The sequence below is a fragment of the Marmota flaviventris genome, chromosome 3 (genome assembly GCF_047511675.1).
Source record: "Marmota flaviventris isolate mMarFla1 chromosome 3, mMarFla1.hap1, whole genome shotgun sequence".
Lineage (NCBI taxonomy): Eukaryota > Metazoa > Chordata > Mammalia > Rodentia > Sciuridae > Marmota > Marmota flaviventris.
In genome coordinates this window covers 143,694,424-143,720,248 of record NC_092500.1, presented here as the reverse complement: position 1 = coordinate 143,720,248, position 25,825 = coordinate 143,694,424, and the positions used below count along the sequence as shown (strand labels likewise).

The window sequence follows — 25,825 nt, the reverse complement described above, 5'->3', positions numbered from 1 at the left end:
TGATTTTAAGTTTGAATTTATGTTTTGAAATAAAAATGCAATAACAAATTTTTACAAAATTGTCACACAGGAACACATCATAAGATACCATTACATGCTACATTGTCTTAGAAAAAGTCAATAGATCGAATCAATTAGCTGTAAATTAAAACATGAGTTCCTTTCTTTGGGCAAAAAGAAAGCTCATGTGAAATGCTGGACAAAAGCCAGTGAGACCTGCCAGTATAGTCAGTAATGGCTCAATGTTTCCAGGTGTGAGGAAGCCAGGATTCTGGCCTCGTTGGCTGGGGCTAAGCTCTGGCCTCCAGGTTCCCTCTGTGCACAGGACAGGCTCCCACCAGATGCTTCTGAAGTCCTGTGTGCATGGTCCTTTTATTTCAGATAACTACATACAATTTTGCCACTATTTTACTTTGACTGTAAACTTCAGAAAATAACATTTACAAGTTTTACCACAAGGAATACCATGATTTTTATTATGACTCTCACCACCTTTGGAAAAATATCCATTTTGTAAGTTTCTGGTTTGGTCCATCTTCTTATGACATGCCTAAGAAGCATCTGCCACACGTACACCTGTACATGTAAGAAACCAGCGGGTGGTGCTTTTCTGAAGCCCAGTCTATGGCTCTGCCTACACTGAATAGGCTGTCCCACATCTTAGGCTCAAACTATTTTCTCTCAAATTACAGAGTGCCCAGCTGATCATTTATTGTTCTTTCCTTATATTTTCACTATTTATTGTACACATCATATTTTAGTATGTTCCTGTAGCAGTTCTTTGTTTAGCCTAACAATCAAAAATTGAATTTTTTTATATTAGTTCTTTACACATTTTGTTGGTCTGTAAAGTTGATTTGCATAAAAACAAATGAGAAGAAACATATGCTGGTAGAGCTTAGCACCTTAAAGTTATGATTCTGTCTGTCCATTAATGTTGCAAGTTAGCCTTAAAAGAATCAACTCAGCTTGCTCATACTTTCTCTAAAATATTTAGTTCTCTTCAAGTAGACATAATTTTTTTATAATAGACATGCTCAGAACAAATAGCACAAAACCATAAGCTATGACAACTGATGTAAAAATGCAGTTGGCTGACTTCCATTTATCAATTCTAAAATAAAGGCTTAAGCCTTTGAACACGCCAATGTCCCCCAAGTTCTAAGGTCCATAATTCCACATCATCATTTATATAGTTTGACAAAAACTAGAATGCACAGTCTTAAGTGTGTGGAGGAAAATATTAAAATTCATCATTACTGAAACATTTAATCTTCATAAATTATTGAAAATTCATAGCATGGCATCACTAAATCTTGTGAATTATGAAAGATATAAATTTACAATAATTTCCTCTCATAATAATTGCACCATTATTCATATTTATTTATTCCTAATTAAATTCAAGTCCAACTACCTAATTTTGAGGTAGCTTCATTGTGGTTCTACTGCAGAAGTGGTATGTTTCAAAGTACCATCTTTAGATAAAATTTAAGTGGGAGAGGAAACAAAGTATTATTTATATTGTTGTCTCACTTGGCATACAAACTAACAAAATCAACTATTTCTTTAGGAATAAAAATACAGTTCTTTTGTGAGCATGGACACAATACATGGAATCTGTTTCTTTGCATGAAAAGTGGAGTCAAGAGAAAAGGACTCAAATTCTGTTGCTACCTTCCGGTTTACCCGAGTGAGAATATGCATAAACTCAAGCTTATGAGCGTATTGTTTCAGCAGAGCACACAGTGACTGGATGAACCAGGATCCATCCTTGGAATTTCGCCAGGAATAGTAACCTACAAGACAACATATAACCAAAATATCATGGATACCTGACTTTAATTGACTCTATACATTATTATATAACCTCAATGATAAAAATAAGCATGAACTTCCATAGGTCTTTTTAGACTTAAAAAGGAAAAATGGCTTCTCTGGTTTCAGGAGAAATGATGCTGGGCTGGGGGTGGGGGGGGATGTACATTGTGTATTCACCTCTGCTTTCAGCAGGGAAAGAGAATTGTGGATTAACTTTACCACTGAGTTACCGTGAATTTTACTTTCTGGGCTCCCTTCCCATAGATAAGAACAAACAAACATGCAGAAGATAAGATGATGCAAAAGCAAAGACATATAAAAAGGACCATTATAAATTATGTGGTCTTTCAATCAAATTTCATTTTTTAGTTATAAGTAGACACAATATCTTTTGATTTTATTTTTATGTGGTGTTGAGGATCAAATCCAGCGCCTCGCGCATGCAAGGCAAATGCTCTACCTCTGAGCCCCAGCCCCTCACCTTATTTTAATATTGGCTTAGTCAAGAAATAAATTGCTTATGTATGAACACACTTTTTTTTAAAAAAAAAAATATTTTTGTACTTGTAGATGGACAGCATACCTTTATTTTATTTAGTTATTTTTATGTGGTGCTGAGGCTCGAACCCAGGGCCTCACAGGTGCTAGGCAAGCGCTCTATGACATAGCCCCAGCCCCTGCACACATATTTGAGATGTCATTAGCTACAGGCATCTAAATAAAGTACAATAAACACAGAGTATTCAAAAAGTCTGAAAAGGGAAAATAGTGTTTTCCTTGTACTTTTTCAGATCAACCATTGGACCCACTGCATTTAACTTAGAAGTACTGCTCCTGGAGAGATAACTAGAAGATAAAGGAAACCATATTGAACATATTTAAAAATGTAACACCGTTAAAAAAACTCAAAGTGTCAAAGAGTTTGGAAACATAAGATAAAACATAGATTTATGTTTCCAAAGTCTTTGACACCTTGAGTTAGCTGTATAATAGTTGTAGAATCAATAAAATGTTTATGTATATGTGAAACACAACCATAAAAATGTGGTTAATAGCATATTTATAAATTATTTTTACCTTCTTTATTTTTTCCCATTCACTTCTACCCTCTTCTATTGTAGTCATGTTTATCTTTTTACCTGTCTTCCAAAGAATTCCTAGAAAACAGTCATCCCTTGTTCACAGGGGATGTGCTCCAACATCCCCAATGGATGTCTGAACCCTATATATGCTGTTTGTTTTTTTTTATGTGTGGATTAACTAAGGGATTTATTTATTTTTCTAAGACTACAGAACTATTGTTACATTTTTATTCATTTCAATCAATCATCACTTAGAAAATACGGATGTAAAAGAGTTCTGTAGTCTTAGGGAAAAAAAAAATCCTTTGTATAATACACACAAACACATTCATGTCTTCTACCCACAACTTAATGCCTTTTCCATCTTAACTAAGAATTCATCATGTACTGCGGCCACAATTTCTGTAGTTTATTGCGTAACAGCAAAATTAACATGAATTTCTTTTTTCTTCTTCACAACTTCATGAGAGATTCATTCTTACTGTATATCTTAGAAACCTCAGTATAAAGCCCCCCCCCATAGGAAGTCAAAAACTTTCACTTAATTTTTTTCCCCCCCCACATAAAGGAACCACTTTATGGCTTCTCTTTGGCATATCTGAATTTCCAACATTACTACTTTTAAACTTTGGGGCTTTCTTAAGTAAAATAAGGGGAACTTGATTATAAGAACTGATAACTAGACATTAAATGTGACACTGAGATGGCTACTGTGTGACTAATGAGTGGATAGCAGATACAGCCTGGGTACGGTAGACAAAGGGATGGTTAATTTCTCAGGAGAAATGAAAAGAGATTTCATCATGCCACTTTGGGTATATTGTGATTTAAAACTTAATGAATTATTTATTTCTGGAACTTTTCATTTAATTTATTTTCTGGCTACAGTTGACCATAGTTAACTAAAAATACAAAAACTGAAACTATGGACAAGGAGGGATAAATTGTACCTCTCTTCTATTTTAGTAAGTGGGTGAAGTTCTTACTTAGCCTCTGTTGCGATATAGTATACTCTTTTTGATATTTTAAGTTTGTGAATGGCACTGTGTAAGTCTACACATTTTTTAAAAAATATTTTTTAGCTGTAGATGGACATAATATCTTTATTTTTTAATGTGGGGCCAGGTATCGAACCCAGTGCCTCACACATGCTAGGCAAGTCCTCTACCACTGAGCCACAACCTGGCCCCCATGTCCACATTTTTTTGAGATTTCTCTGTGGTATCCTATAAATATAGACAAGATGGTTATTTTTTAGGGATATTGAGATCTTAACAAGTTTCTGGAACATACTCTTCATTGCTTAAGTCTCCAAATGGCTAAAGTGAAATTCATTTAAAATCTACACATAACATTCACTATATGTAACTTTCTTACCTGGTGCTGTAGAATATGCATATAAGAAGTCGGCCTCTACTGGTATTTTGTGGCATGCCATGTCATCATCAATGCCACTGTCTGTCTCAATGCCACAGTCTAGTTCTGTACCCCGGCAGGCCTACATGTTAGAAAATAAACATTTAATATGTGTGTATGTACATAACTCATATCTAAGAAAGGTAAAGGCTATGTAAAATCCAATGCTAATTTTACTGAGTCTGTCTGATATAAGTCTACAATTGAAATGTACTCCATTTTCCTAAGTGATGGTTTAAATAAATAAAAATGTAACAATTGTTCTGTAGTCTTAAGGAAAAAAAAATCCTTTGGATAATCCACAGTGGAGTAATTTTTTTTTAAAAGAAACACATTTCTTTTTTTTTTTAAATTGTAGTTGAACACGATATCTTTATTTTATATATATATTTTTATGTGGTGCTGAGGATAGAACCCAGGGCCTCACACATGTGAGGGGCCTCACTCAGCACTCTACCACTGAGCCACAACCCCAGCCCCCTCACAGTGGAGTAAATTTAATCTCTGATTAATTCTCCACAACCAAGGTGTTCAATTTCATACTACCTGAATAATGAAAAGTTTGGGTTTTCCAGTTAGACTTCTACAATAATCTCCTCTGAAGAAACTTGTTAATTTTTTCAGGTCAACAGGTCCATTTGTTCCAAATATTATTCCTTCATCACCATGGCTTAGAATTACACAAATAAAGCTGCTCCTTTTGCTATGATCTTCTTTAGAAACTAGAAAGACATTTTTGAGGAAAAAAAAAAAAAAAGAACAACTCTTGTAACTTTATTCAGCAATCTCAGACATACTATAGGTGAATCAGATGAAAAAACTGAGAACAGCGATATTCAACTACAAGAATGGAATTCTAGTAAGTTATACTCCATGTATGTGTAATATGTTAAAATACACTCTACTGTCATATATATATGTAAATATATATAATTATATGTAAATATATATAATTTATATATAAATATAAAAGAAAACTGAGAATAGAACTATAAGATCATCTAAATCTAACTTGGGGCACAGCCACAAACTGGAAACCACTGTAGGGGGCTAGCATGAATAAAATTTATACTACTTATTAAAATATATAAGATCAGAATTATGTGCATGCAGTATAATTCCACAGTTGAAGGTCATTCTTTCTAATTATTTCTTACCATTGTGCATTAACTCCACAATTTCTTCACGTGTAAGGTCATTTTTATTCCTGACTTCATATTTCAAGTTCATGAATATTTCTCTGAGGTTTGCTGCATCTACATCTGTACCAGACCGAGAGGCCATCCCTTGCAACAGAAAGAATTACTTTTAATTGCATTTTAAAAGAAGAATATCTGCTTTGAAATAATGAACTGTGTAGCAATTCATGAAATCAGTGAATTCTTCCTTTTAAATGGTTAAGAAAATTTGAATTATTTTAAACATGTAACACAAAACCTCTTTAATTTTTTGCATATAAGACACTTTATAATATAAGCTGTCTCAGTGTTACAGATACAAGGATATCTTTCACAGATGTTTAGACAGTGAAAAACAGAAATGACTTCAAAAGCCTAACAATAAGGGTTTGGTCAAATAAATTATGATTCATTTGTATAATACAGTATGTTGCTTTTTTTTAAATATAAAATTTTGGCATGGAAAATGGTCATTTTATTTTTTTAAAGACTAAAAACCACTATGATCCTACTTTTGTTTAAGAAAAAAAAATTATATATACTCACAGGGACTGAATTTCTTTAATTCTAAGTTTACAACAATTTTAAGATACATTTCTGCTCTCATATTTCATTAATACTATTCATCAGGTATTCTGCTATGGGTAATCTCCTTTAATCCTTTCAACTACCATGAGTTATTACTATTAGCTTCATCTGTAATGGATGTGGGATATGGCACAGATGAGTTAAAAAACTTGTCCAGGGGCTGGAGTTGTGGCTCAGTGGCAAAGCACTTGCCTAGCATGTGTGAGGCACTGGGTTTGATCCTAGGTACTGGGTTTGATCCTTGGCACTGTATAAAAATAAACAAATAAAATAAAAGTATGCTATCCATCTACAACTACAAAAAAAAAAAAAGAGGTAAAAGAAAAGAAACTTGTCCAGGGCTGGAGGTATAGCTCAGTGGTAGAATATGTGCTTAGCCTAGGGGAGCCCATGGGTTTAATACCCAGCACAACAAAACAGAACAAAACAAACAAACAAAAAAGATAGAAAAGGAAAGAAACATGTGCAAAGTTTGTGGGCCACTTTACAGAATGGAAAACACTGCTAGTCATTCAAATTTCAAACCAGAAAAAGCCAGACGACTGTTAGAAAAGGAAGGAAAGAAACAAAAAAGAAAGAATAAGTTCAATAGCATAAAATTCTATAGGCCAATACAAATGGATATTTGTAGAAAATGAGGCAGAATACTATTATGGTTTAGATATGTGGCGCCCCCCAAAAGTTCATGTATGAGACAGTGCAAGAAGGTTTAGAGGTGAAATGATTGGGTTGTGAAAGCCTTAACCTAATCAGTGAATTAATCCCCTGATAGGGATTAACTGAGTGGTACCTAAAGGCAGGTCGGATGTGGGTGGAGGAGGTGAGTTATTGGGGGAATGCTTTTGGGGCATAGAATTTGTCCTAGAGCTCCCTATTCTTCCTGGATGTCTTGAGCGGCTCCTTCCACCACACATTTCTGCCATGATGTTCTGTCTTGTCTCTGCTCTGAGGAATGGAGTTGGCCATCTATGGACTGAGACCTTGGAAACTGCAAGCCTCAAAATAAACTTTTCCTCCTTAAAATTATTCTTGTCAGGGCTGGGGTTGTGGCTCAGTGGTAGAGCACTCGCCTAGCATGTTCAAGCCTGGGCTCGATCCTCAGCACTGATAGACCCAACCCGATCTTTTCTTAAAATTGGGCATCTCCCCACAAAATCATGAAAAGATAATTTCGGCTTTACTATAAATTACTGCAAATTCTGAACCTGCTTGGAATGCCTGCCCGTGCCTTGAACTCACCCATGCCTGGCTCTCTGACCAGATAGCAGCCCTCTCTGAAACTTAGTGACACCTCATAAATATTGGCCTTCCCTGGCCAGACAACGACCCTCTCTGAGGCTCTAATGGTCCTCATAAATTCTGATGTTGGGGTCAGCAAAAAATGTAAACTACCATTAGTGTGATGCTTGTCAGAGTTCTGTTATCTGTAACCCCCCTTTGTGTAACTTTCTGGGCTATAAAGCTGGGCTTCAGGAAACCTGGGGGCTGTCTTGTTCCCGCCGTTTTGGGAGTGAGAGGCAGCCTGGCCGGTCGAAATAATAAGCTTGCTTTAATTTGATTTTAATTGGAGTTAGTGGTCTTTTCTTGCGTCCTGGTCTAACAGCACCATATAAAAATAAATAAATAAGGGTATTGTGTCCAATTACAACTAAAAAAAATAAGTATTAAAAAATTATTCTTGTCAGGTCTTTTGGTCAAAGCAACAAAAAAGCTGACTAAAATATCTACAAGTAAAATTTTAATACGTAAAGTGAATGACAAAGTGCTTTGTCATTTATTTAACAGCTAAGTTGGTCTCTCAATTTGTAGCCAAAAGTAATAAAAACAGTACCATTCAGATTAAGAGACCAATTTCTCAACTCTATTCTCCTCAGTCCTTTTAACTAACCTAACACCAACTCCTGCTTATCTTTCCAGTATAATCTGACTTCCTTCCATTCTCACTACCATTCTGGTTGGGAGTCTCCTAAATTAGATCTGTGCACCTAGTTTCTCTAATTAAAAATTAATTCCAATATGATTAACATGCTGATTCAAATAATTATTACAGCATTATATTAAAGATGAAAAAAGAGGAAAGAGACAAAATACTAATTTATATGGTAAAATATGCAAATTAAATATTGGCATATTTAGGTGATGCAGTAATATATAATCATTGAAATAACAGGGAAATTATGCAGGCCATGAAAAAAATGCTTATAGTATATTGAGTAGGACAAGGAGGATACAATATTTGCTTGCATAAGTTTTCAAAAACACTGTCAAAAAAAAAAAAAAAAAAAAGATCAAGGAATGTACCAAAATGTTAATTAAATTTTGGGGATTGTGAAGTATTTTATTTTCTATGTTGTCTAAAAAGATATTCTAAAATGTGTTATTAGATTCAAATCATACATGATGCACTGAAAATGGGACTTGGTGCTCAGTCCTTGGTGAATTTAAACACAGCAGTTTCAGTGGTGAAGGTAGAAAATGGAAAGGAAAAATAGGTTTAAGAGAAAGTGGCACGAAGGGAAGATGGCAAGCTTAAACTACATGTTTTCAAAATTTAGGGAAGAAGGGAAGGAGGTGAGCATCAGATCAAACCTTAAGAGGAAGCACACTAAAACAAAGGTGTCTTTAATATGCGATCTCTGTCATCTTTGTAGGGTAAAGAGGAAAAGGGCAAGATTCAATGAAGACACAAGAAGTAAAGCAGGACCGACCAAGTGGGGGAATAAGAGCTGGGACTCTGGAGTCAGACACACCAGGGTCCAGACTCTAGCTCTGCTACTGTATACCTACGTGACTGTGCAAGGTTTTTAACCTTTTGTAATCTAACAGTAGTTAGTTACTTTTCAGGATTGTTGTAAAAATAAAAGAGACAATATATGTCATATGCTTTGCAGGTTCTGGAAAGAAAAAAATACTACTACTTACTTAGGAATTGTTGAGAACCTTTCATTGTCATAAAAGAGGGAGCAGAAGAATAAAGAAAAAGCAAGGGTTACAGGTTAGTAGGGGTAGAAGCCAAGCACATAAACAGGAGGCTGGCTGTGGGAAGAGGAAGAGCTTCTGAACATGGTAGAAAAGTCCACATTGTCTTAAAGGACCTGCAAGGTTCTGCCTTTTCTCTACTTTCTGGCTATTCTGTATCACAGTTTACCAATCATTTACACATGGATCCTGTTTGGTTTTTTTTTTTTTTTTTTAATATCAAATACAAATGGCACAAATGCTTGAAAAGTTTAAAATATCAGATAAGATACATACCAGTGCTTTTATGAAAGTTCTTATTATTAATGATTAAACATAAACCCATTTCAGGATAATCCATTTTGTAACGATTGTCCAAGGATATTCCAGAGTCCATTGATTTGCTTCCATGTATGAGCGTTCTGTTTGGAAATCAACAACAGTTCATCAAGGTAGAAATGACTGGACTGATCCATTAATATAACTTTTATGACTCATAAGAACAGTTTACATTTATTTAATGCTAGACACAAAATTTTGTGCTAAAGGCTTTTCCTCATTTAAATTTTACAACCCATTTTACAGATGAGGAAATGATTGGCCTGAGGCTAAGCAATGTGCTGAAGGTTATGCAGATATTGTGTCAGAGCCAAGGCTGGAGGAAAACTTTGCTGGACTTGAAGTTTAGGCTTTTAACTTCTGTTTCATGTTTTCCTCTAAATTTTAATAAAATTTCATCAAATGCATTTTATAATTTAAAACATTTTTTTTTTTTTTTTTTTTTTTTGCAATTCTGAAATAGTTTATCCTTTAAGGAAAGAATGGCATCTTTTTTTTTTTTTTAGTTCATTTATTTTATTTGTTTATTTTTATGTGGTGCTGATGATCGAACCCAAAAGCACTCTAACACTGAGCCATAGCCCCAGCCCCAAGAATGACATCTTAGAGATCACCTTGAAATGATAGGAAATCGCTAAACTTCTTCAAGCTCTATGAGCTCAACAAATGAATAACTTATTAATACACAGAAGCACTGTTATAAATAATTGAAAATACTTGTCTGGAAGTCACTTATTTAAAAACCTTAGCTATTGAAGCCGGGCATGGTGGCACACACCTGTAATCCCATGACTCAAGTCTAAGGCAGGAGGATCCCAAGCCTCAGCAACTTAGCAATACCCCAACTAAAAATAAAATTAAAAGGACTGGGGGCTGGGGTTGTGGCTCAGCAGTAGAGTGCTTGCCTAGCACATGCAAGCCCTGGGTTCAATCCTCAGCACCATATACAAATAAATAAACAAAATAAAGGTATTGTGTACGACTAAAAATAATTAAATAAATATTAAAAAATAAATAAAAAGGACTGGGGAAGTGGTTCAGTGTTAAGTGACCCTGGTTTTAATCCCTAGTATCAAACAAACAAACAAACAAACAAATAAATAAATAAATTCAAATCTTGGCTATCCAGATCAGGGGTCAGTAAACTGATTTTTTTTTTTTTAAGGTACTGGGGATTGAACTCAAAGGCACTCAATCACGGAGTCACATCCTCAGCCCTGTTTTGCATTTTACTTAGAGACAGGGTCTCACTGAGTTGCTTAGCTCCTTGCTTTTGCTGAAGCTGGCTTTGAACTCAGGATCCTCCTGTCTCAGGCTCCTGAGCTGCTGGGATTACAGGTGTGCGCCACTGCACCCAGCTTAGTAAACTGGTTTTTAAGAGACAAATAGTAAATATTTTGGGCTCTTAGATCATCTAGTTTCTGTTGTAGCTATTCAATTTTGCTAGTGAAATTAGCCCAGAACTTTATGTGAATGAATGGGTATGGATATGTTCCAAAAACCGACCATGATTCTGATCGTGATCTACAAAGAATCTGGAAATAACAAGCCCAGGAACAACCAAACACCAAAACCTTAAGTCCATATACTCAAGTATTTTATAGTATTTTAGATTTTTAACAGTTTCAAAAATTTTGTTGGAACAAAAATTAAAAGTAGTAAATTAAAGGAGTCAAGGTAAGAAAACAATTTTAACATTTAGCTAGAGGTTAAGAGCCCATATTTTACAGCGAAAATGAAAACCCTAAAAGCTTCAGGTTATATAGAATATGTGTGAGCCTCACTAATCCAAAAATTCAAAATCAGAAATGGTCAAAAATATGAAACTTTTTGAACAGCAACGTGATGTCATAACTGGAAAATTCCACACCTGGTCTCATATGACAGGTTGTGGTCAAAACGCAGGTGCACTGAAGGTGTCATATAAAATTACCTCAGGTTTTCTGTGTAAGGTTTTTATAAAACATAATTTTGTGTCTAGACTTGGGTCCTATCCTCAGGACATCTCATTATATACATGAAAATACAGCCAAATTTGAAAGAATATGAAATTCAAAACACTTTGGTTCTCATCATTTCAGATAAGGGATACCAACCTATAATAGACCACAGAACTTTTAACTCCTCTCTCCTGATGCCCTTTCCCCAATGCCTCCTGCTGCCTCCTTAGGAGGTAGATCCTCTACCAGCAATATGATCACTAGACCAAGAGGAGCCACGTCTTAACAAAGACCAGAGACTCAAAATATGGGAATATGAGGGTGCCTTATTTCTGTGAGACTATATGCAGTTTCCTGTTTATATGATATTCTGTATGACAAGAAAATAGGGAAATGTATAAATCACTTTAGAAGTATTTAAACACAACAAACTACAACAACAAACTCTGGAAAATGGAATTGCATTTCAAAAGTTTGATTTTTAGGAAAATTACTTTGTTCAACAAACATGCTAAATCTTTATTACTACTAACTTGTCAATAGCATTGCTACAATAAGTTGTTTCACAGTAAGTGGTCTCCAATAATACTGGGCCTCAGAAATAAACTTAATAGAATCAAAAATTTTCCTTTCATTGATAGATAACAATTATACATCTTTGTGGGGTATACTGTGATGTTTTGGTACATTTAGACATTGGGTTGATCAACTCAGAATACTTAAAAATATCACAAAAGATTTCACATGGAAAATAAGAGACATCAATTAAATGAAGAGTTTTATATTTTTCATTTCTCTAGCTACTAGTTATTGGAAGTATTAATAAGCAAACTGAAAGGAAGGCCAAAACAAAACAAAACAAAACAAAGTTACAGTAAAAGATAATCTAGAAATAGGCAATTCTTTCCCAGACTGAATATTGACACTGCAATTTAAAATCTAGAAACCAGAGGTCAAAAACACCCTAAACACAAAACCTCTAATCCTGTACAGTGATTTAGGAAGGGCCAGCACACTCTGAGGAGTGAGTTCTGCCTCTGCTGTCTGGTACTTCTAGTCATGGGTCAGAAGCTGTACAGGCCTTTCCCTTTATTCTCCCTATGTTGTTTTTTTTTTTTTTTTTTTTTTTAGTTTTATCCTCCATTTAGCTCATATTCTGCTTCCCCATTTCTCAAAATCTGCTGTATTCCACATACCCATTTTTCTCTGATTGTGTAGGATTCCACTTAAATACTCACGGTTCAAAATTTTTAATGGATTTTGAATCCACTGAGTTTTCATTGTTCTCCATGGTTACTTTTCTTAACTAGAATATAAGCAAAATAGAATAAAGTCACTATAAAACCAATGTACTATATTAGTCTTCCCAGTGATTATTTCTCCAGATACCCTTGTTTTTCCTCTGTTATTAAAAGTCTCTGTGAGTCAGACCTGGGGAGAATGATTATTAATACTTTGCCTTTGCAAAGTATGCACAATATAAGCGCTCTCTCTTTTTTGTTCTTAACTGAGCTATGAATTACATATAATGAATCATATCAGTACACAGAGAACTGTGCAGCTGGATAAATTTTTCCATTTGTGTATCTCTGCCAGATTAAGATAGGGAACGCAACTTGTTTCCTTTGTCACACAACAAAGCAGGTCATCTGTAGGAATTTGGCTTCCAACTAAACACAGTTAAAATAAAAACCAAAAATTTACCATAATGGTATACCTCAGATAATACTATTCTACAATGCTTAGATTCCCAAGAGACACAGTACCAAGAAGTTCTAAACCTCCATATAATCTTTATTCTGAAACTGAGTTTTAAGATCCCAATTTCTCATTTAGGATGTCGAAGGGTCTAGGAAACCTAGAAGTAAAGACTATAGAGTTTCTGCTTTCATTCTTCCATCAATTGCATCTCACACAGTGAACAAGTCCTTACAATCGAAGCCACCACCACTTACTACATATCAGGTACTATGTGAAACATCTCGTCTTTACTCTTCATGGAAATTCTACAAAGTCAAGAAACCAAACTTTTAGTGATGAAGTGAGTTTGACAACAGACGCCCACTGAGTGACAGATGCCCTTCTATTCCCACTCTGCTGTGCTGCCTGAGGAAGCCATCTCCTTTTTACTTGTCTCCTGAAGTTCTATTAGTAGTCTCTAGCTTTCCAGGAACAAAGGGACTTGCCCTGGTAGTGTACTTCCCCAAATAAAAAGAAAACAGGACAGAAATAAAACAAGAAACAAGAACAAAGAGGCTCAAAAGAATTTCTCAACTCTAGAAGCCCTGGAATGTCAAAAATTTTAAGCAAAATACTGTAACCTCTGTCCTATGCTAAAATAAAAAATACTGGAGAAATACACAATCCTACCATCAGGACTCGTCACCCATGAAAGGCTTTCTAGAAAGTCCCCTGCTTTTTAAGTTTTAAAAATCTTAGTGCCACATACATAAAACTTATCATTTTAACCATTTTAAAGTATATGGTTGAGTGGCATTAAGTATAGTCACACCATTGCACAGCCATCACCGACATCCTCTCTGGAACTTTATGTTCCCAAACTGAGACTGCATGAAGGCCCCCAATCATGATCTCCTGGAAACAATTCCTTCCATTTACAAAGCTAGATTCCTCCCTCACCTCTCTCCAGTTTTGTGTGCACTTCTGGTAGGAAAGATGGACAAAGAATACAGAGAAAAGGAAGTCCATTTCAATGTAATCACAGAGGAGGGGAGTGTTTCACCTTCTCCCAAAGCCAGTCTATGGTTTGCATTTTTATGAAGGCTCTTTACTTTTCTACCCTTTTACTTCCTATAGGATTTTTAGAAAAATCAGTGGAGGATGCAAGCACAACTGGGATGACCCATCTTTTAGTTAGCTAGCAAGTATTTAGTGAGCACATACTTTGTGCCAGGAATTAGCCTAGACCCTTCAACAGAGTGGAAGATGAAACAAGTTCCTCCCTTTAAGAAGCTTTCATTCTAGACAGAAATAATTATAAACTAATAATAATAAGATTTCAGACACTGGAAGGAGCTCTGAGGAAAATAAAATAAGGTTAACTAATAAACTGGGAGTATGAGCTACTTTAGCTAAGGTGGGGGGAAGTCACCATTGAGGTGATATTTACAGAAGTCTAAATGATATAGGTGTTGCCACTAGAGGATGTCACTGCTGGAGGAAGGACCAGTAAGTACAAAGGATTTGGAAAAGTTTGTGGCACGCATGGTACAGAAAGACGAGTTTGACTAGTGCATGGTAAAGGAAGCAAAGGAGTAAAGAAGGATGACAAGGGAAAGGTAAATTACATAAGGTCATAGGAGACAGAAGGAACTTTGATTCTGTCCTAATTATAAGGAGAAATCATTGGAACATTTTAGGTGGAAGAGGAACAGCATTCTGAATAAAGGGAGAATCAGCTGCAGATGGTCAGAATGGCAGCATATGGTCCAGTGAGAAGACTTTCTGAATAGTCCCAGCAGAAGATGATGGTAGCCTGAACTAGAGTTGAACAGTGGATATAGATAAGAGTCTAGAAGTTGGGGGAAAGATCAGGGCAAGAGATATACTGGGGCACCCTGCTATTTAGAGATTTAGTAGAGAAACTGGATGCATGTGGTATACAAAGCATGCAAAAATCTTTCAAAGAGAGCTTATTCATCCATTCCAAGTCTTGCTAAGAGGTCAATTTAGATGAGAGCACTGGTTTTGTTGAATGTTATGTATATAGTAAGAAAATACTATCCGAGACCTGAAAGTGGGCAAAAGAGATTTTTAGGTCTAATTTCAATGGGGTGCTGGGCATTGTTTAGAACTCTCCGGGATTATGGATTCTATAGGATACACTCTTTTAACTAATCTCTTGACAGTATCTTTACAACTCTCTAGGAAGTTAAGCCATAGAAAATAGCTAGGCTAATGATTCTTGTCTATAGCAGTGAAATTGAATTTTTCTTGTAATGATGTAATTGATATCCACCTGACAAAAACAAACAAACAAACAAAAAAAAACCCTGCTCCTTCCAATTTACATTTATTACCCTACAGGAAAGTAACCAGTTTTGAATATTAACAAATTCCCCTTTTAACTGTTCTTAACATCTTACTGGTTCTATCATTAATTAATTAAATGAAATATTTAACATGTTAATTTTATATCTTACCAACAGCCAAGTTTTAAACTTTTTAAAAGTGATATTTTAAAAGAACTAATTGTTGTGAATAACAAAAGTGAGTAAAGACAATTCCAGTTTTTTGTTTGTTTGTGGTGTGAGTGTCTGAAACTGGGGCCTCACACATGCCAGGCAAGTGGTCCACCAATGAGCTATACCTCCAGCCTCAGTTTCTTTCCAATTTTGCTGTGAAAAGAGAACTGGGGCAGTAGCTGGAGGGGGACTAGAGGTAGATGATGTTCCTTGTTTCACTTTAAAATAAAGATGAGCCATATTAAGGATTTAAGACTAATGAGAACAATCCAGTAAAAGGTAGAAGTAGAAGGTGAGAAATTAGTATGGTGAGACAAAAGAATGAAGTTCCTAAGCAATGAAAGGAGGTATCAAGCTTATACACGGAGAAGCATTAACTTCAGGTAAGAATAGGGACAGTTCATCCATTGTAATGGGAAGGAAGAGAAAGTATTCTGATATACATGGGAAGACTGGTGAATGTGATGTTAGGAGGATGAGGTACTTCTCATACGACTGAATCTATTTCCCCCATATTTTATAAGACAAATTATGAGACAAGAATCTCCAGTTGTCCTCTATCTATATAACAGAGGACACTGTACTCATGTGCTCTTAACTATATGTTTTACCAAGTAACAAAAACTGCTCATGTACAATGCCAGCAAAGGTGCAGGAGAAAGACATTCTCGTATTTTACTGGAGGGAGCATATATTGGTATGATCTTTTAAGACAACATGTCTTCCCCTACTTCCTAATAAAAACTGTAAAGTTCAATGTAGTAAAGTTACACTATTAAGAATGTATCCTGGGCTGGGGATATAGTTCAGTTGATAGAGTGCTTGATTAGTATGCACAAGGCCCTGGGTTCAATCCCTAGCACTACTGGGGGAAAAAAATGTATTCTAAGGAAATAATATCAGTGGGTGGTAGGAGTAAGGAAAGGGAAAACCATGCATTAGTCATTTCAAAAATTGGAGACTGAGAACAGAGACATGTTTCAGTTACAGCATATCCAAATAATGGTTTATAAAGCTAATCATTTTAAATTTTTTCCTCTACTTTCTTTTTTTTTTTGTACTAGGCACTGAACCCAGGGGCACTTAACCACTGAGCCACATCCCAGTCCTTTTTATTTCTTGAGACAAGGTCTCGCTAAGTTGCTGAGTCCGGCTTTGAACTTGCGATCTTCCTCTGCCTTGAGTCATTGGGATTACAGGAGTGTGCCACCATGTTTGGCTCCCATTTTTTCTTAAAGAACTTATCAGTGACATAGGGAATGCTCACAATATAAGGTTAAGTGAAATTAGGCTATAAAAATCACTGTGAGGGCTGGTGTTGTAGCTCATGTGGTAGAATGCTTGCCCAACACATGTGAGGCACTGGGTTTGATCCTCAGCACCACATAAAAATAAATAAATAAAATGAAGGTATTGTGTCCATCTATAACTAATTTTTTTTTTAATTCACTGTGATCTCAAAACACACACAAGAAAAAGAATAAAAGTATGCAAACCTCCATGTAGTAATATATTTATTAACAGTGGCTATCTCTGGATAATGGGAATACTGACAACTTATTTACTCCTTAATATTTTCTAAATTTTTCTATAGCATTTAGATTGTTTTTAAGGTTAGAAAATACTAACAATTACTTTATGAAATAGTATCCACAGTGGCTAGAAAATTTTAACCCTTGACACTGATTCAAGCGTGATAAAAATAAGGTTACTGAGGTGCCACCCTTTCTTGCCTGTGTCATTCTCAGTACTGTGTTTCAGTCTATCTACCTTTCTCTTTTTCTTTTAATATGGACAATAAAAATGTATTAGGTACAAGGGGCTGGGATTGTGGCTCAGCAACAGAGCGCCCGCCTAGCACATGTGAGGCCCTGGGTTCGATCCTCAACACCATATAAAAATAAATAAATAAAATAAAGATATTGTGTCCAACTACAACTAAAAAAAAAAAAAAGTATTAAGTACAAGAAAAATCTCAAACTTCCATGTCAAGTAGGCATCATAGAGACCTACTTGTCTCCATGCTTGTCAATTCAAAGTGGGCAGACTATAGCCAAAGTAATTATCCACCTGCGGTTAAGAAATGAGATGTGGTTAATTTGTTTAACGGAGGTACAGGGTGGATAACAAGTCCAGAAACTGGTGAATTAATTATAAATGGCTTATTAATATATTACAATGCATGAGAAAATATTATTATCTTTGTTTCAAGACTTTATGAGTAATCAGTAGAAAATCTGGAGAGATGTCAAGAAAGTGTATTAAAAGATGTTTTACATCACATGTCATTAGATAAAAGCAAATTTAAGACTAGAAACCACTATACACCTATTTAAAAGACCAGAATCTAAAACATTGTCAATGACAACTGCTGGTGAAGATACGGAGCAAGCAAAATGATACAAGCACTTTGGAAAACCATTTGGCAGGTTCTTGCAAAACTAAGCATACTCTTACCATTTGATTCTTAGTATTTACCCAAAGGAGCTGAAAACTTAGGTCGACACAAAAACCTAGACAGGTGCTTACAGCAATTTTATAAATAATGATTCTTTAAGACAGTGGCATATTATTCAGTGTTAAAAAGAAGCAAGCTGCCAAGGTATGAAATGACAGGGAGGAAACTTTAAATACATTACTCCTACATGACAGAAGTTAATCTAAATTATTCCCATTATATGACATTCTGGGAAAGGCAAAACTATGGTTGCCAGGGATTAGGAGAGAAGGAAAGAGCACAGAGGACCTTCTTAAGGCAGTAAAACCATTGTTTGGTACATAATTACAAATTTGCCCAAACTCAAAATATACTCCTCCAACAGTGATAGCTAGTTGAACTCTGGACTTTGGGTGATAATGATGTGTCAATGTAGGTCCATCAATTGTAACAAATGTACTGCCCTGATGGGGGATGTCAATAATGGAGGAGGCTAATCAAGTGTGGGGTTGGGAGGATATGGGATAGCTCTGTACAGTCTTTTCAATTTTGCATTAAATCTACAAATGTTCCGAAAAATAAAGTCCAATTAAAAAACAAAACAAAACTGGGGCTGGGGATATGGCTCAAGCAGTAGCGTGCTCGCCTGGCATGCGTGCGGCCCGGGTTCGATCCTCAGCACCACATACAAACAAAGATGTTGTGTCCGCCGAAAACTAAAAAAAAAATAGTAAAAAATTCTCTCTGTCTCTCTCTAAAAACAAAACAAAAAACCAAAAACCAAAAACCAAAACTATTCTCTCTTTATGACTGATAATAGAATATTTAAATAGGGATCAGCTTTCTAGAATTTTATAATATTTGTTTCTTGGCTCGGCCCAATGTTAAAATTTTATCTAAATAGTAAGTCACTTTAAGTAGTTGTTTCCTTTTTTTTTTTTTTTTTAATTTTATTTACATTTTAGTTTTGGGCAGAGACAACATCTTTGTTTGTACGTGGTGCTGAGGATCGAACCCGGGCCGCACGCATGCCAGGCGAGCGCGCTACTGCTTGAGCCATATCCCCAGCCCCAGTTGTTTGCTTAAGCCAAACTCAAAGTCAAGGGTCATACCTTGACTTTCAATTTCGCTTTAAATACTGTTTTTCTCATATATGGAACCTTGAGAGAAAAAAGGGAAAAAAAAAGTATGTGTGTGCAAATCTTATGAAAATTGAGGGGAGACTAGTAGAGGAGAGGACTTAGCAGGAAGAGGGAAATACTGGGGAATGCTATTGGCCAAATTATATTGTATGTAAGTACAAATATGTAACAATGAATCCCACTATTACATAAAATTATATTGTATCAGTAAAATATATGGGAAGTCATTTTCTTTTCCTACAACAAGCCAACTTTCTTCAACCAATTATTGAAAGTTAAAAAAAGTTCAGATAGATCAGTCTTATTGCCAATAAACTCATTTCTGATATTAGAAATGAGACAGATGAATTTGAAAAAAACATTAATTCTTCCAGGACTGGAGTTAAAATATTATCTTATATTTGATAAGAATTTCTCAGGAACAGATACTATAATGAATTTATTTTTCCTCATTATTATTATGTATCATCTCAGTTATCAGTTGATCTTCACAGACAACTAATTTTTATGTGATGGTGAATAAAATCCTTCTAGCACCAGACGTGCACATTTGCTATTTGTCATCATCTGCTTTTTCCACATGAAGTACTAAATCCAATCTCTTGGGAGTGGAGCTGTGCCTTCTGCAGAATTGCTAATGTTACACTCAACATTACCTCATCTCCATTAGCTAGTGACTGGCTGAATACAAATTATTCTAGGGATGGTGATCTCATCTTAGAAGGATAAAAAATCATCTCCTAAGGGAAACCTTTATTGCCCTAAATGATAATAGGAGTTAGGTTCTTACACTTTTCTATTGACAAAAATACACATAAGTGAAGATAAATAATGGGGTTTAAAATACATACCCTGGCACAACAAGAGACTTAACTCTAATGGTTCCTTACTGTGATGATGTATTATTCTTTGCATCAGTTTATGATTCTGATAAGAAATCAAATTTTCAACATATATTGGGGTCATGGAGAAGTTGTAAGTAAAGCAGCTGACATTAGATACCAATGTGGAATTTAGGTCTTAAAATTACTTATTCCTGAATTCCTTTAACACTTGCTACAGAAGTTACAGCAGTCAGATGTTCAAAAGTTAAAAAATGTTACCAGTATAAATTTACTGTCACTCTAAATAGACATTTAAACATTTCAAGCTGTGTTTTCCTAAGGAAGTGAAAAGTTGGAATGCTTTCCCTATTTACATGCTGGTTAGCCAGTTATTTGTTGCAATACTGGCATAAAACAGAATAAATTATCTATAGAACTAAAGTAGAGGAATAGAAATTAATTTCTAAAATTGAAATTTCCATATTAAGTTGCAACAGATTAACTATTTGAAAATTAAAAAAAAAAAAAAGCACCCTGTTACTGAAGAATAAACAGTGTGAAAGTCTGCATAGGGTAGGGCTTCCAAAATAAGATGTTAAAATAGTATAAGCAGTTCTAGAGATTCTTTTTTTTTTTTTTTAATTTTTATTTTGGTTGTAGATGGACACATACCTTTATTTTATTTATTTATTTTTATATGGTGCTGAGGATCGAACCCAGTGTCTCACACATGCAGGGCAAGCGCTCTAACACTAAGCCACGATCCCAGCCCCTAGAGATTCTTAATTAGGAAATCTGTCCCCCATTATTAGGCTGTTTTTGGTGCCTGCCCTATAGGGACATTCTAAAACCTGGTCTCTGCCCTAAGAGTTTTCTAAATCTTATGAGACCTAAGAATCAACATTGATCATTTTTGAGTCATTTCCATGAATATGAATACTTTGAAAAAAACACTTCTAATTAAAAATTTACCTAAGCAACAATTAAAATGCCTTTTACTTCTGGTTAATATAGACTACTCTGGGATGAAAGGCCCATATGTATTTTTAGTCAGTCCTCTCAAAAAGACCCTGAGACAAAATGATCCCATTTTATGCTTCTGTTAACTGAGACTTAGAGAAGTTTAAAAAGTGTCAGAGCCAGAATTCATACAAGGATATGACCCAAGAGAGCCAACTCCCACTCCATATTCTATAGGCGGCTAAAATCATATGGGAGTAGGGCTGAAGTTGTGGCTCAGCGGTGGAGCACTTGCCTAGCATATATGAGGCACTGGGTTCCATCCTCAGCAACACATATAAATAAATAAATAAATAAAATTAAAGATTCATCCACGACTTAAAAAAAAAATCACGGGAGTGATAATACCAGTTAATTAAAAAAAAAGGCAATAAAAATCCATAATCTGAAAGCTGTAATTAAGTTAAGACAAAGAACATTAGTAACAAGTTAGAAATCGACTACTGAGAACTGAAATAGGATATACAGTTGTCCCTCGGTATCTGTGGGTGATCTGTTCTAGGACCTCTCTTGGATACTAAAATCCAAGGATGCTCAAGTCCCTCATATAAAATGGAATACTACTTGCATATAACCTATCATACCTTCTATATATTTTAGCTCATCTCTAGATTATTTATAATAGTTAATACAATGTAAATGCTATGATGGTCAGAGAATAATGACAAGAAAAAAAGTCTCTACATGTTCAGTACAGAAGCAATTTTGTGTCGTGTGTGTGTGTGTGTGTGTGTGTGTGTTGCTGGGGATTGAACCTAGGACCTTATGCATACAAGGCAAGCACTCTACCAACTGAGCTTTGTCCTCAACCTATCTCCTAATATTTCTGATTCGTGGTTGGTTGAATCCACAGATATTAAGTGGCAACTGTAGAGTACTTATTCTAAATAATGAAGAAAATAGGAATGAAGATTATGATGTTTCTGATGCCATGAGGTTATTTACTTCTAAAATAAAATAACTGGTTTCATGTTAGGCATTCACTAAATCTTTGAGAGATTTCCTACATTCCCACCTGCCTCCAAAGGAAGGGTGAATCCATTCCAATATGACTTCTGGGAAGACTGTATTTCTATCAAACAATTTGAAAAATATCAGGGTTACATTTATTACCTATCAGTGATAACAAAGTCTCAAAAGCAGTTACATTTCCAGATTAAGTAAGTGAAACAGAAATAACATCTGTGTCACAATAGGTTGGATAAGAAAAGATTTCAGTTGTAATGTACCAGAGATTTTAAATCTGGTCTCTTTCCTATCTCTATTTGGTCTCTAAAGTTCTTCAGGGACATATAAGAATTACTTATATGGAATTATAAGAATTACTAAACTGGCTACTATCATTGGGCCTGGTAAATTCATCTCTCTCTTTTTAAAAATATTTATTTTTTAGTTTTAGGTGGACACAATATCTTTACTTTTTTAAATTTTTATGTGGTGCTGAGGATTGAACCTAGTGCCTCATGCATGCCAGGCTAGTACCCTATCACTTGAGCCACATCCCCAGCCCTAAGTTCAATCTCTTAATAATTAAAAGGTAATTAAATTAAAAACACACACACAAATGGAAAGTAAAATTAAATACAGAATAAACTAAATTAAGTTGTAGCACATGCACATATGCACCATACTTTCCTTTTCTTTGGTGTGGGCCACACAATAAGAAAGACTAGTATGTTACCACTATTCAGAGCCTCCAATTTTGCGCCACAAGTCAGAAAGGACATGGTACAACATGTGCAAGGGGATCTGTTTTTCCTTCTCTCCCAAGTTCAGTCCTGAGATAATATTTTTTGGAGGCACAAAAGGAGAAAATAGAAAATCCCCTGTAGACCTAAATATTTTGTATGAAATAAATGTAGAATGAAGGATCGTAAGTACCATTTATAAAAATTATATAGATAACCATAATAATTTACTGAACATCAACTGTGGGCAGATATGTAGAAACTCCTACTTAGGTTTCTGTTTTCATTTAACAAACTGAAGATCAAGTCTTCCTAATACATGTTCCTTTTGCAACAGGCATTGCCTAAGAAGCATCTGTCATATCCTTTACAGTTGTTTGTATTCTTTCCTACTAGATTGTAGAGAAGAATCCATGAGGGATTGACTTAACTTATCATGGTGTTCTACATTTTATTTTCCCCAAACCAGGGCCTAACACAAGTAATTGCTTGTAGTGTGTGTGTGTGTGTGTGTGTTTGTGTTTTATTACAGTATTTTGCTTTTTAATGATTATGCCTGATCTAGAAAAAAATAAAACTTTTTTTAGGATTATTTAGCAAATTATAACTAAAACACATGGATTAGAAAAGAATGGTAGAGGTGAAACATGAACTCATTGTACCAATAGAATATGAAAGATAACATAAGTGCTAAGTGGTGAAAGACTTTATCAAGATGTGCTCAGCCACTTGAATGTGCTATGGTCACATGATCTCTAAAAATGAAATGTAAAGCTTAACCCTGTTATAATCTGAATGTTTGAGCTTTCTGAGAAAAGGGCTTGCCCCCTGCCATTTTAAGAAACCGGCATCTTATCTGATATTTGAAATTAAAATGCTGTTTATTGTTTTCAAACATAATTTAAGAGAATCTCCTACTGCTTCATTGCCCTTCTAATGTTATAAAGCTATTTTTATTTCCATGAATGACACTGTATTCATTCTGGTCTTAGTATTAGGTAATTCTTTAAATTCTTCCCCCAAAATAGGGAGTATAAGTGGTATTTGGACTTTAAAGCAAAAAATGTGGGGGGATGGGAATAGGAAAGATGGTAGAATGAATGAGACATAACTTTCCTATGTTCATATATGAATACACAATCAGAGTAACTCCACATCATGTAGAAGAACAAAAATGGATCCTAATTAGAATAAGCTGTACACCATGTATATATGTTAAAATACACACTGATGTCATGTGTACCTAAAAATAATTAAAAAATCAAAAAGAAAAAAAGTGGGAATTTTTAGATTCTTAAGTATTGTTTTGTACCTATTTAATGAATGCAAATGTATTGGAGGGTAAAGGGTATTCTATTGTCGGATGACCTAAGCCTAAGTCCCAAGTTGAGACTTGCTAGCTCATCCTATAAATTAGTTATAATATATGCACCTCACAGGGTTGTTGTGAGGATGAGTTGAACAAATGTCTTTGACAATACATTCTGTATTATGGTAGGGTATGATAAAGTTATCTGCTAGGGAATGAACATAGCCCTGCATTTGCCTTGTTGAGCCATTGTACCTGTGAATATCTGTATAAGATCTGCATAAGGGTAGGATCTTTGTCCTTTCTACTACTTCAGTTTAATCTAAATCAAGTCAATCCCTCATGGAGTTTGCTTATAATCCAGTAGAGAAGAATACAAACTGTAAAGGATATGACAGAGGCTTCTTAGGAAATGCCTGGTGCAAAAGAAACACATAATAGGAAGATCTGATCTTCAACTGTTAAAACAGAAACCTAAGTAGGAGTTCCTACTTGCAAGCAAATATGATGGGAGGAGAACGGGAATGTAAATGTGTTCCAGGAAGAGAACAGGTATGAAGGTGAACACAGGACCGTATAGAAAGTGAAAGGATACATGGTAAAAGATACGGCAGAGGAGGGTATTCAGGACCTCAATATTTGGCTTTCTGTTAACCACATTAGGGTACTAGATTGACCCTGAGGACAAAGAAACAGTTTTCTATATTTTCACGTTGTAACGAATGGACTGGAATGAAGCCGGAGACAGTGGGGAGACCAGAGAGGAGGCTGGCAAAGTCAGAGCGGTTGAAATTAGAGATGGAGGGGCATGCACGGATCTTTAGGAGGCTGACGTTAAGGAGGTTGACAAGTCTTGGTGACTAACTGCGGAAGGAGTGGGTGGGTAGGTGAGACGTATGCTTTCTGGGTCCCCAGGCAGCAGCTCAAGTCAGGCTTAAGATGACCCACTGAGAAAAAGAGTGTCAAGTGTGACACTATTTCATCACGAATTGAAGGGATTAAGCTGTTGATACAGTAACTTTGACTATGGATATAAAAACACAGAAAGGAACTGGGGGATTGACGAAAGCCATCAGGTCTGAAAAGGAATTGGGGTTAATGCTTAAAAATTAGCTCTCCGGAAAAACTAAAACCACACAGTCAACCTGAGAAAAATCTAGGATCGGGTCCTAGACAACAGCAAACCCCAAACACTCATGCAATAATGGCAGGATCAGCTCCCAGAACCAGCGCCCCAGTCAGCATCTGGCCGGCTTTCAGCCCCCAGGGCAGAGTTTCCCGGGGCCGCTCCTCCCTTCTCGATCCCGGCCAGGGCCGGCGAGTCCAGCCGCCGTCACTTCTCCAGCATCCCGCCTCCTCCCGTCTCGGTCCTGCCTCCACCTGCCGGGCCTCAGTGCCCACGGCCTACCCACCCGGCCGCAGCCCCCTCCCCGCCCGGCCTCCGCCGACAAAGCTCGGCGCCCCCGGCCGTCCGCGCGCCCTCGGCTTGGCGTTTAGGACCCAGCCTCTGCTCTCCGGCCTCTCATCTCCTGGGTCTCCACACCCAGCCCAGACTCCAGCTCCGCGGCAGGGTCTCTGCCTCCGCCGCCTCACTGCTCGCCCCCGCAGTCCTAGTCGTCACAAAACAAAGGATCCGCTGCCCAGACCGCCCATTTCCTCGGTCCCCTCGCAGCAGCTGCAGACACCAGCAGGTCCTGGCGGTGGGCGCCGGGCTTGGGGGGGATGAAGCGGGTGAGCCGAGGGCAGACAAGGGGCGAGAGCGCCACTTACCGCGTAGCTCTAGCGAGCGCCACACGGCACACACCGCTACCCTCCGCGACTGCAAGGCTTCCGCCACCCGCCGCCAGGAGAGGTGAGTGGAGAGCTAGGCCCGCGCCG

At 36.3% G+C, this 25,825-nt stretch overlaps 1 protein-coding gene across 2 annotated transcripts; it reads right to left on the bottom strand.

Annotated features, from left to right (window-relative positions):
- Casp3 (caspase 3) lies at positions 1-25,821 on the bottom strand. 2 transcript variants are annotated; one of them, XM_027927122.2, is made up of 7 exons: positions 25,718-25,821; positions 12,561-12,628; positions 9,341-9,465; positions 5,477-5,605; positions 4,866-5,041; positions 4,281-4,401; positions 1-1,799 (listed from the first exon to the last, which is right to left on the bottom strand). In XM_027927122.2, exons 2-7 carry the CDS (start codon positions 12,611-12,613, stop codon positions 1,570-1,572), a joined length of 834 nt encoding a protein of 277 aa, XP_027782923.1. In that variant the 5' UTR covers positions 12,614-12,628; positions 25,718-25,821; the 3' UTR covers positions 1-1,569. The 2 variants fall into 2 exon arrangements, with proteins under 2 accessions (XP_027782923.1, XP_027782924.1); XM_027927123.3 differs by lacking the exons at positions 4,281-4,401; positions 25,718-25,821 and having other exon boundaries at positions 1,635-1,799; positions 12,561-12,623.
- Between the last annotated feature and the right edge of the window lie 4 nt (positions 25,822-25,825).

Excerpts from the sequence above, each read along its gene's own strand:
- Casp3 (XM_027927122.2), bottom strand. The coding sequence starts at position 12,613 with ATGGAGAACAATGAAAACTCAGTGGATTCAAAATCCATTAAAAATTTT. Across the intron at positions 9,466-12,560 it reads TCCATTAAAAATTTTGAACC|AACGCTCATACATGGAAGCA; the intron begins GTGAGTATTTAA and ends ATTTCCAAACAG. Across the intron at positions 5,606-9,340 it reads GAACTTTCATAAAAGCACTG|GGATGGCCTCTCGGTCTGGT; the intron begins GTATGTATCTTA and ends TTCTGTTGCAAG.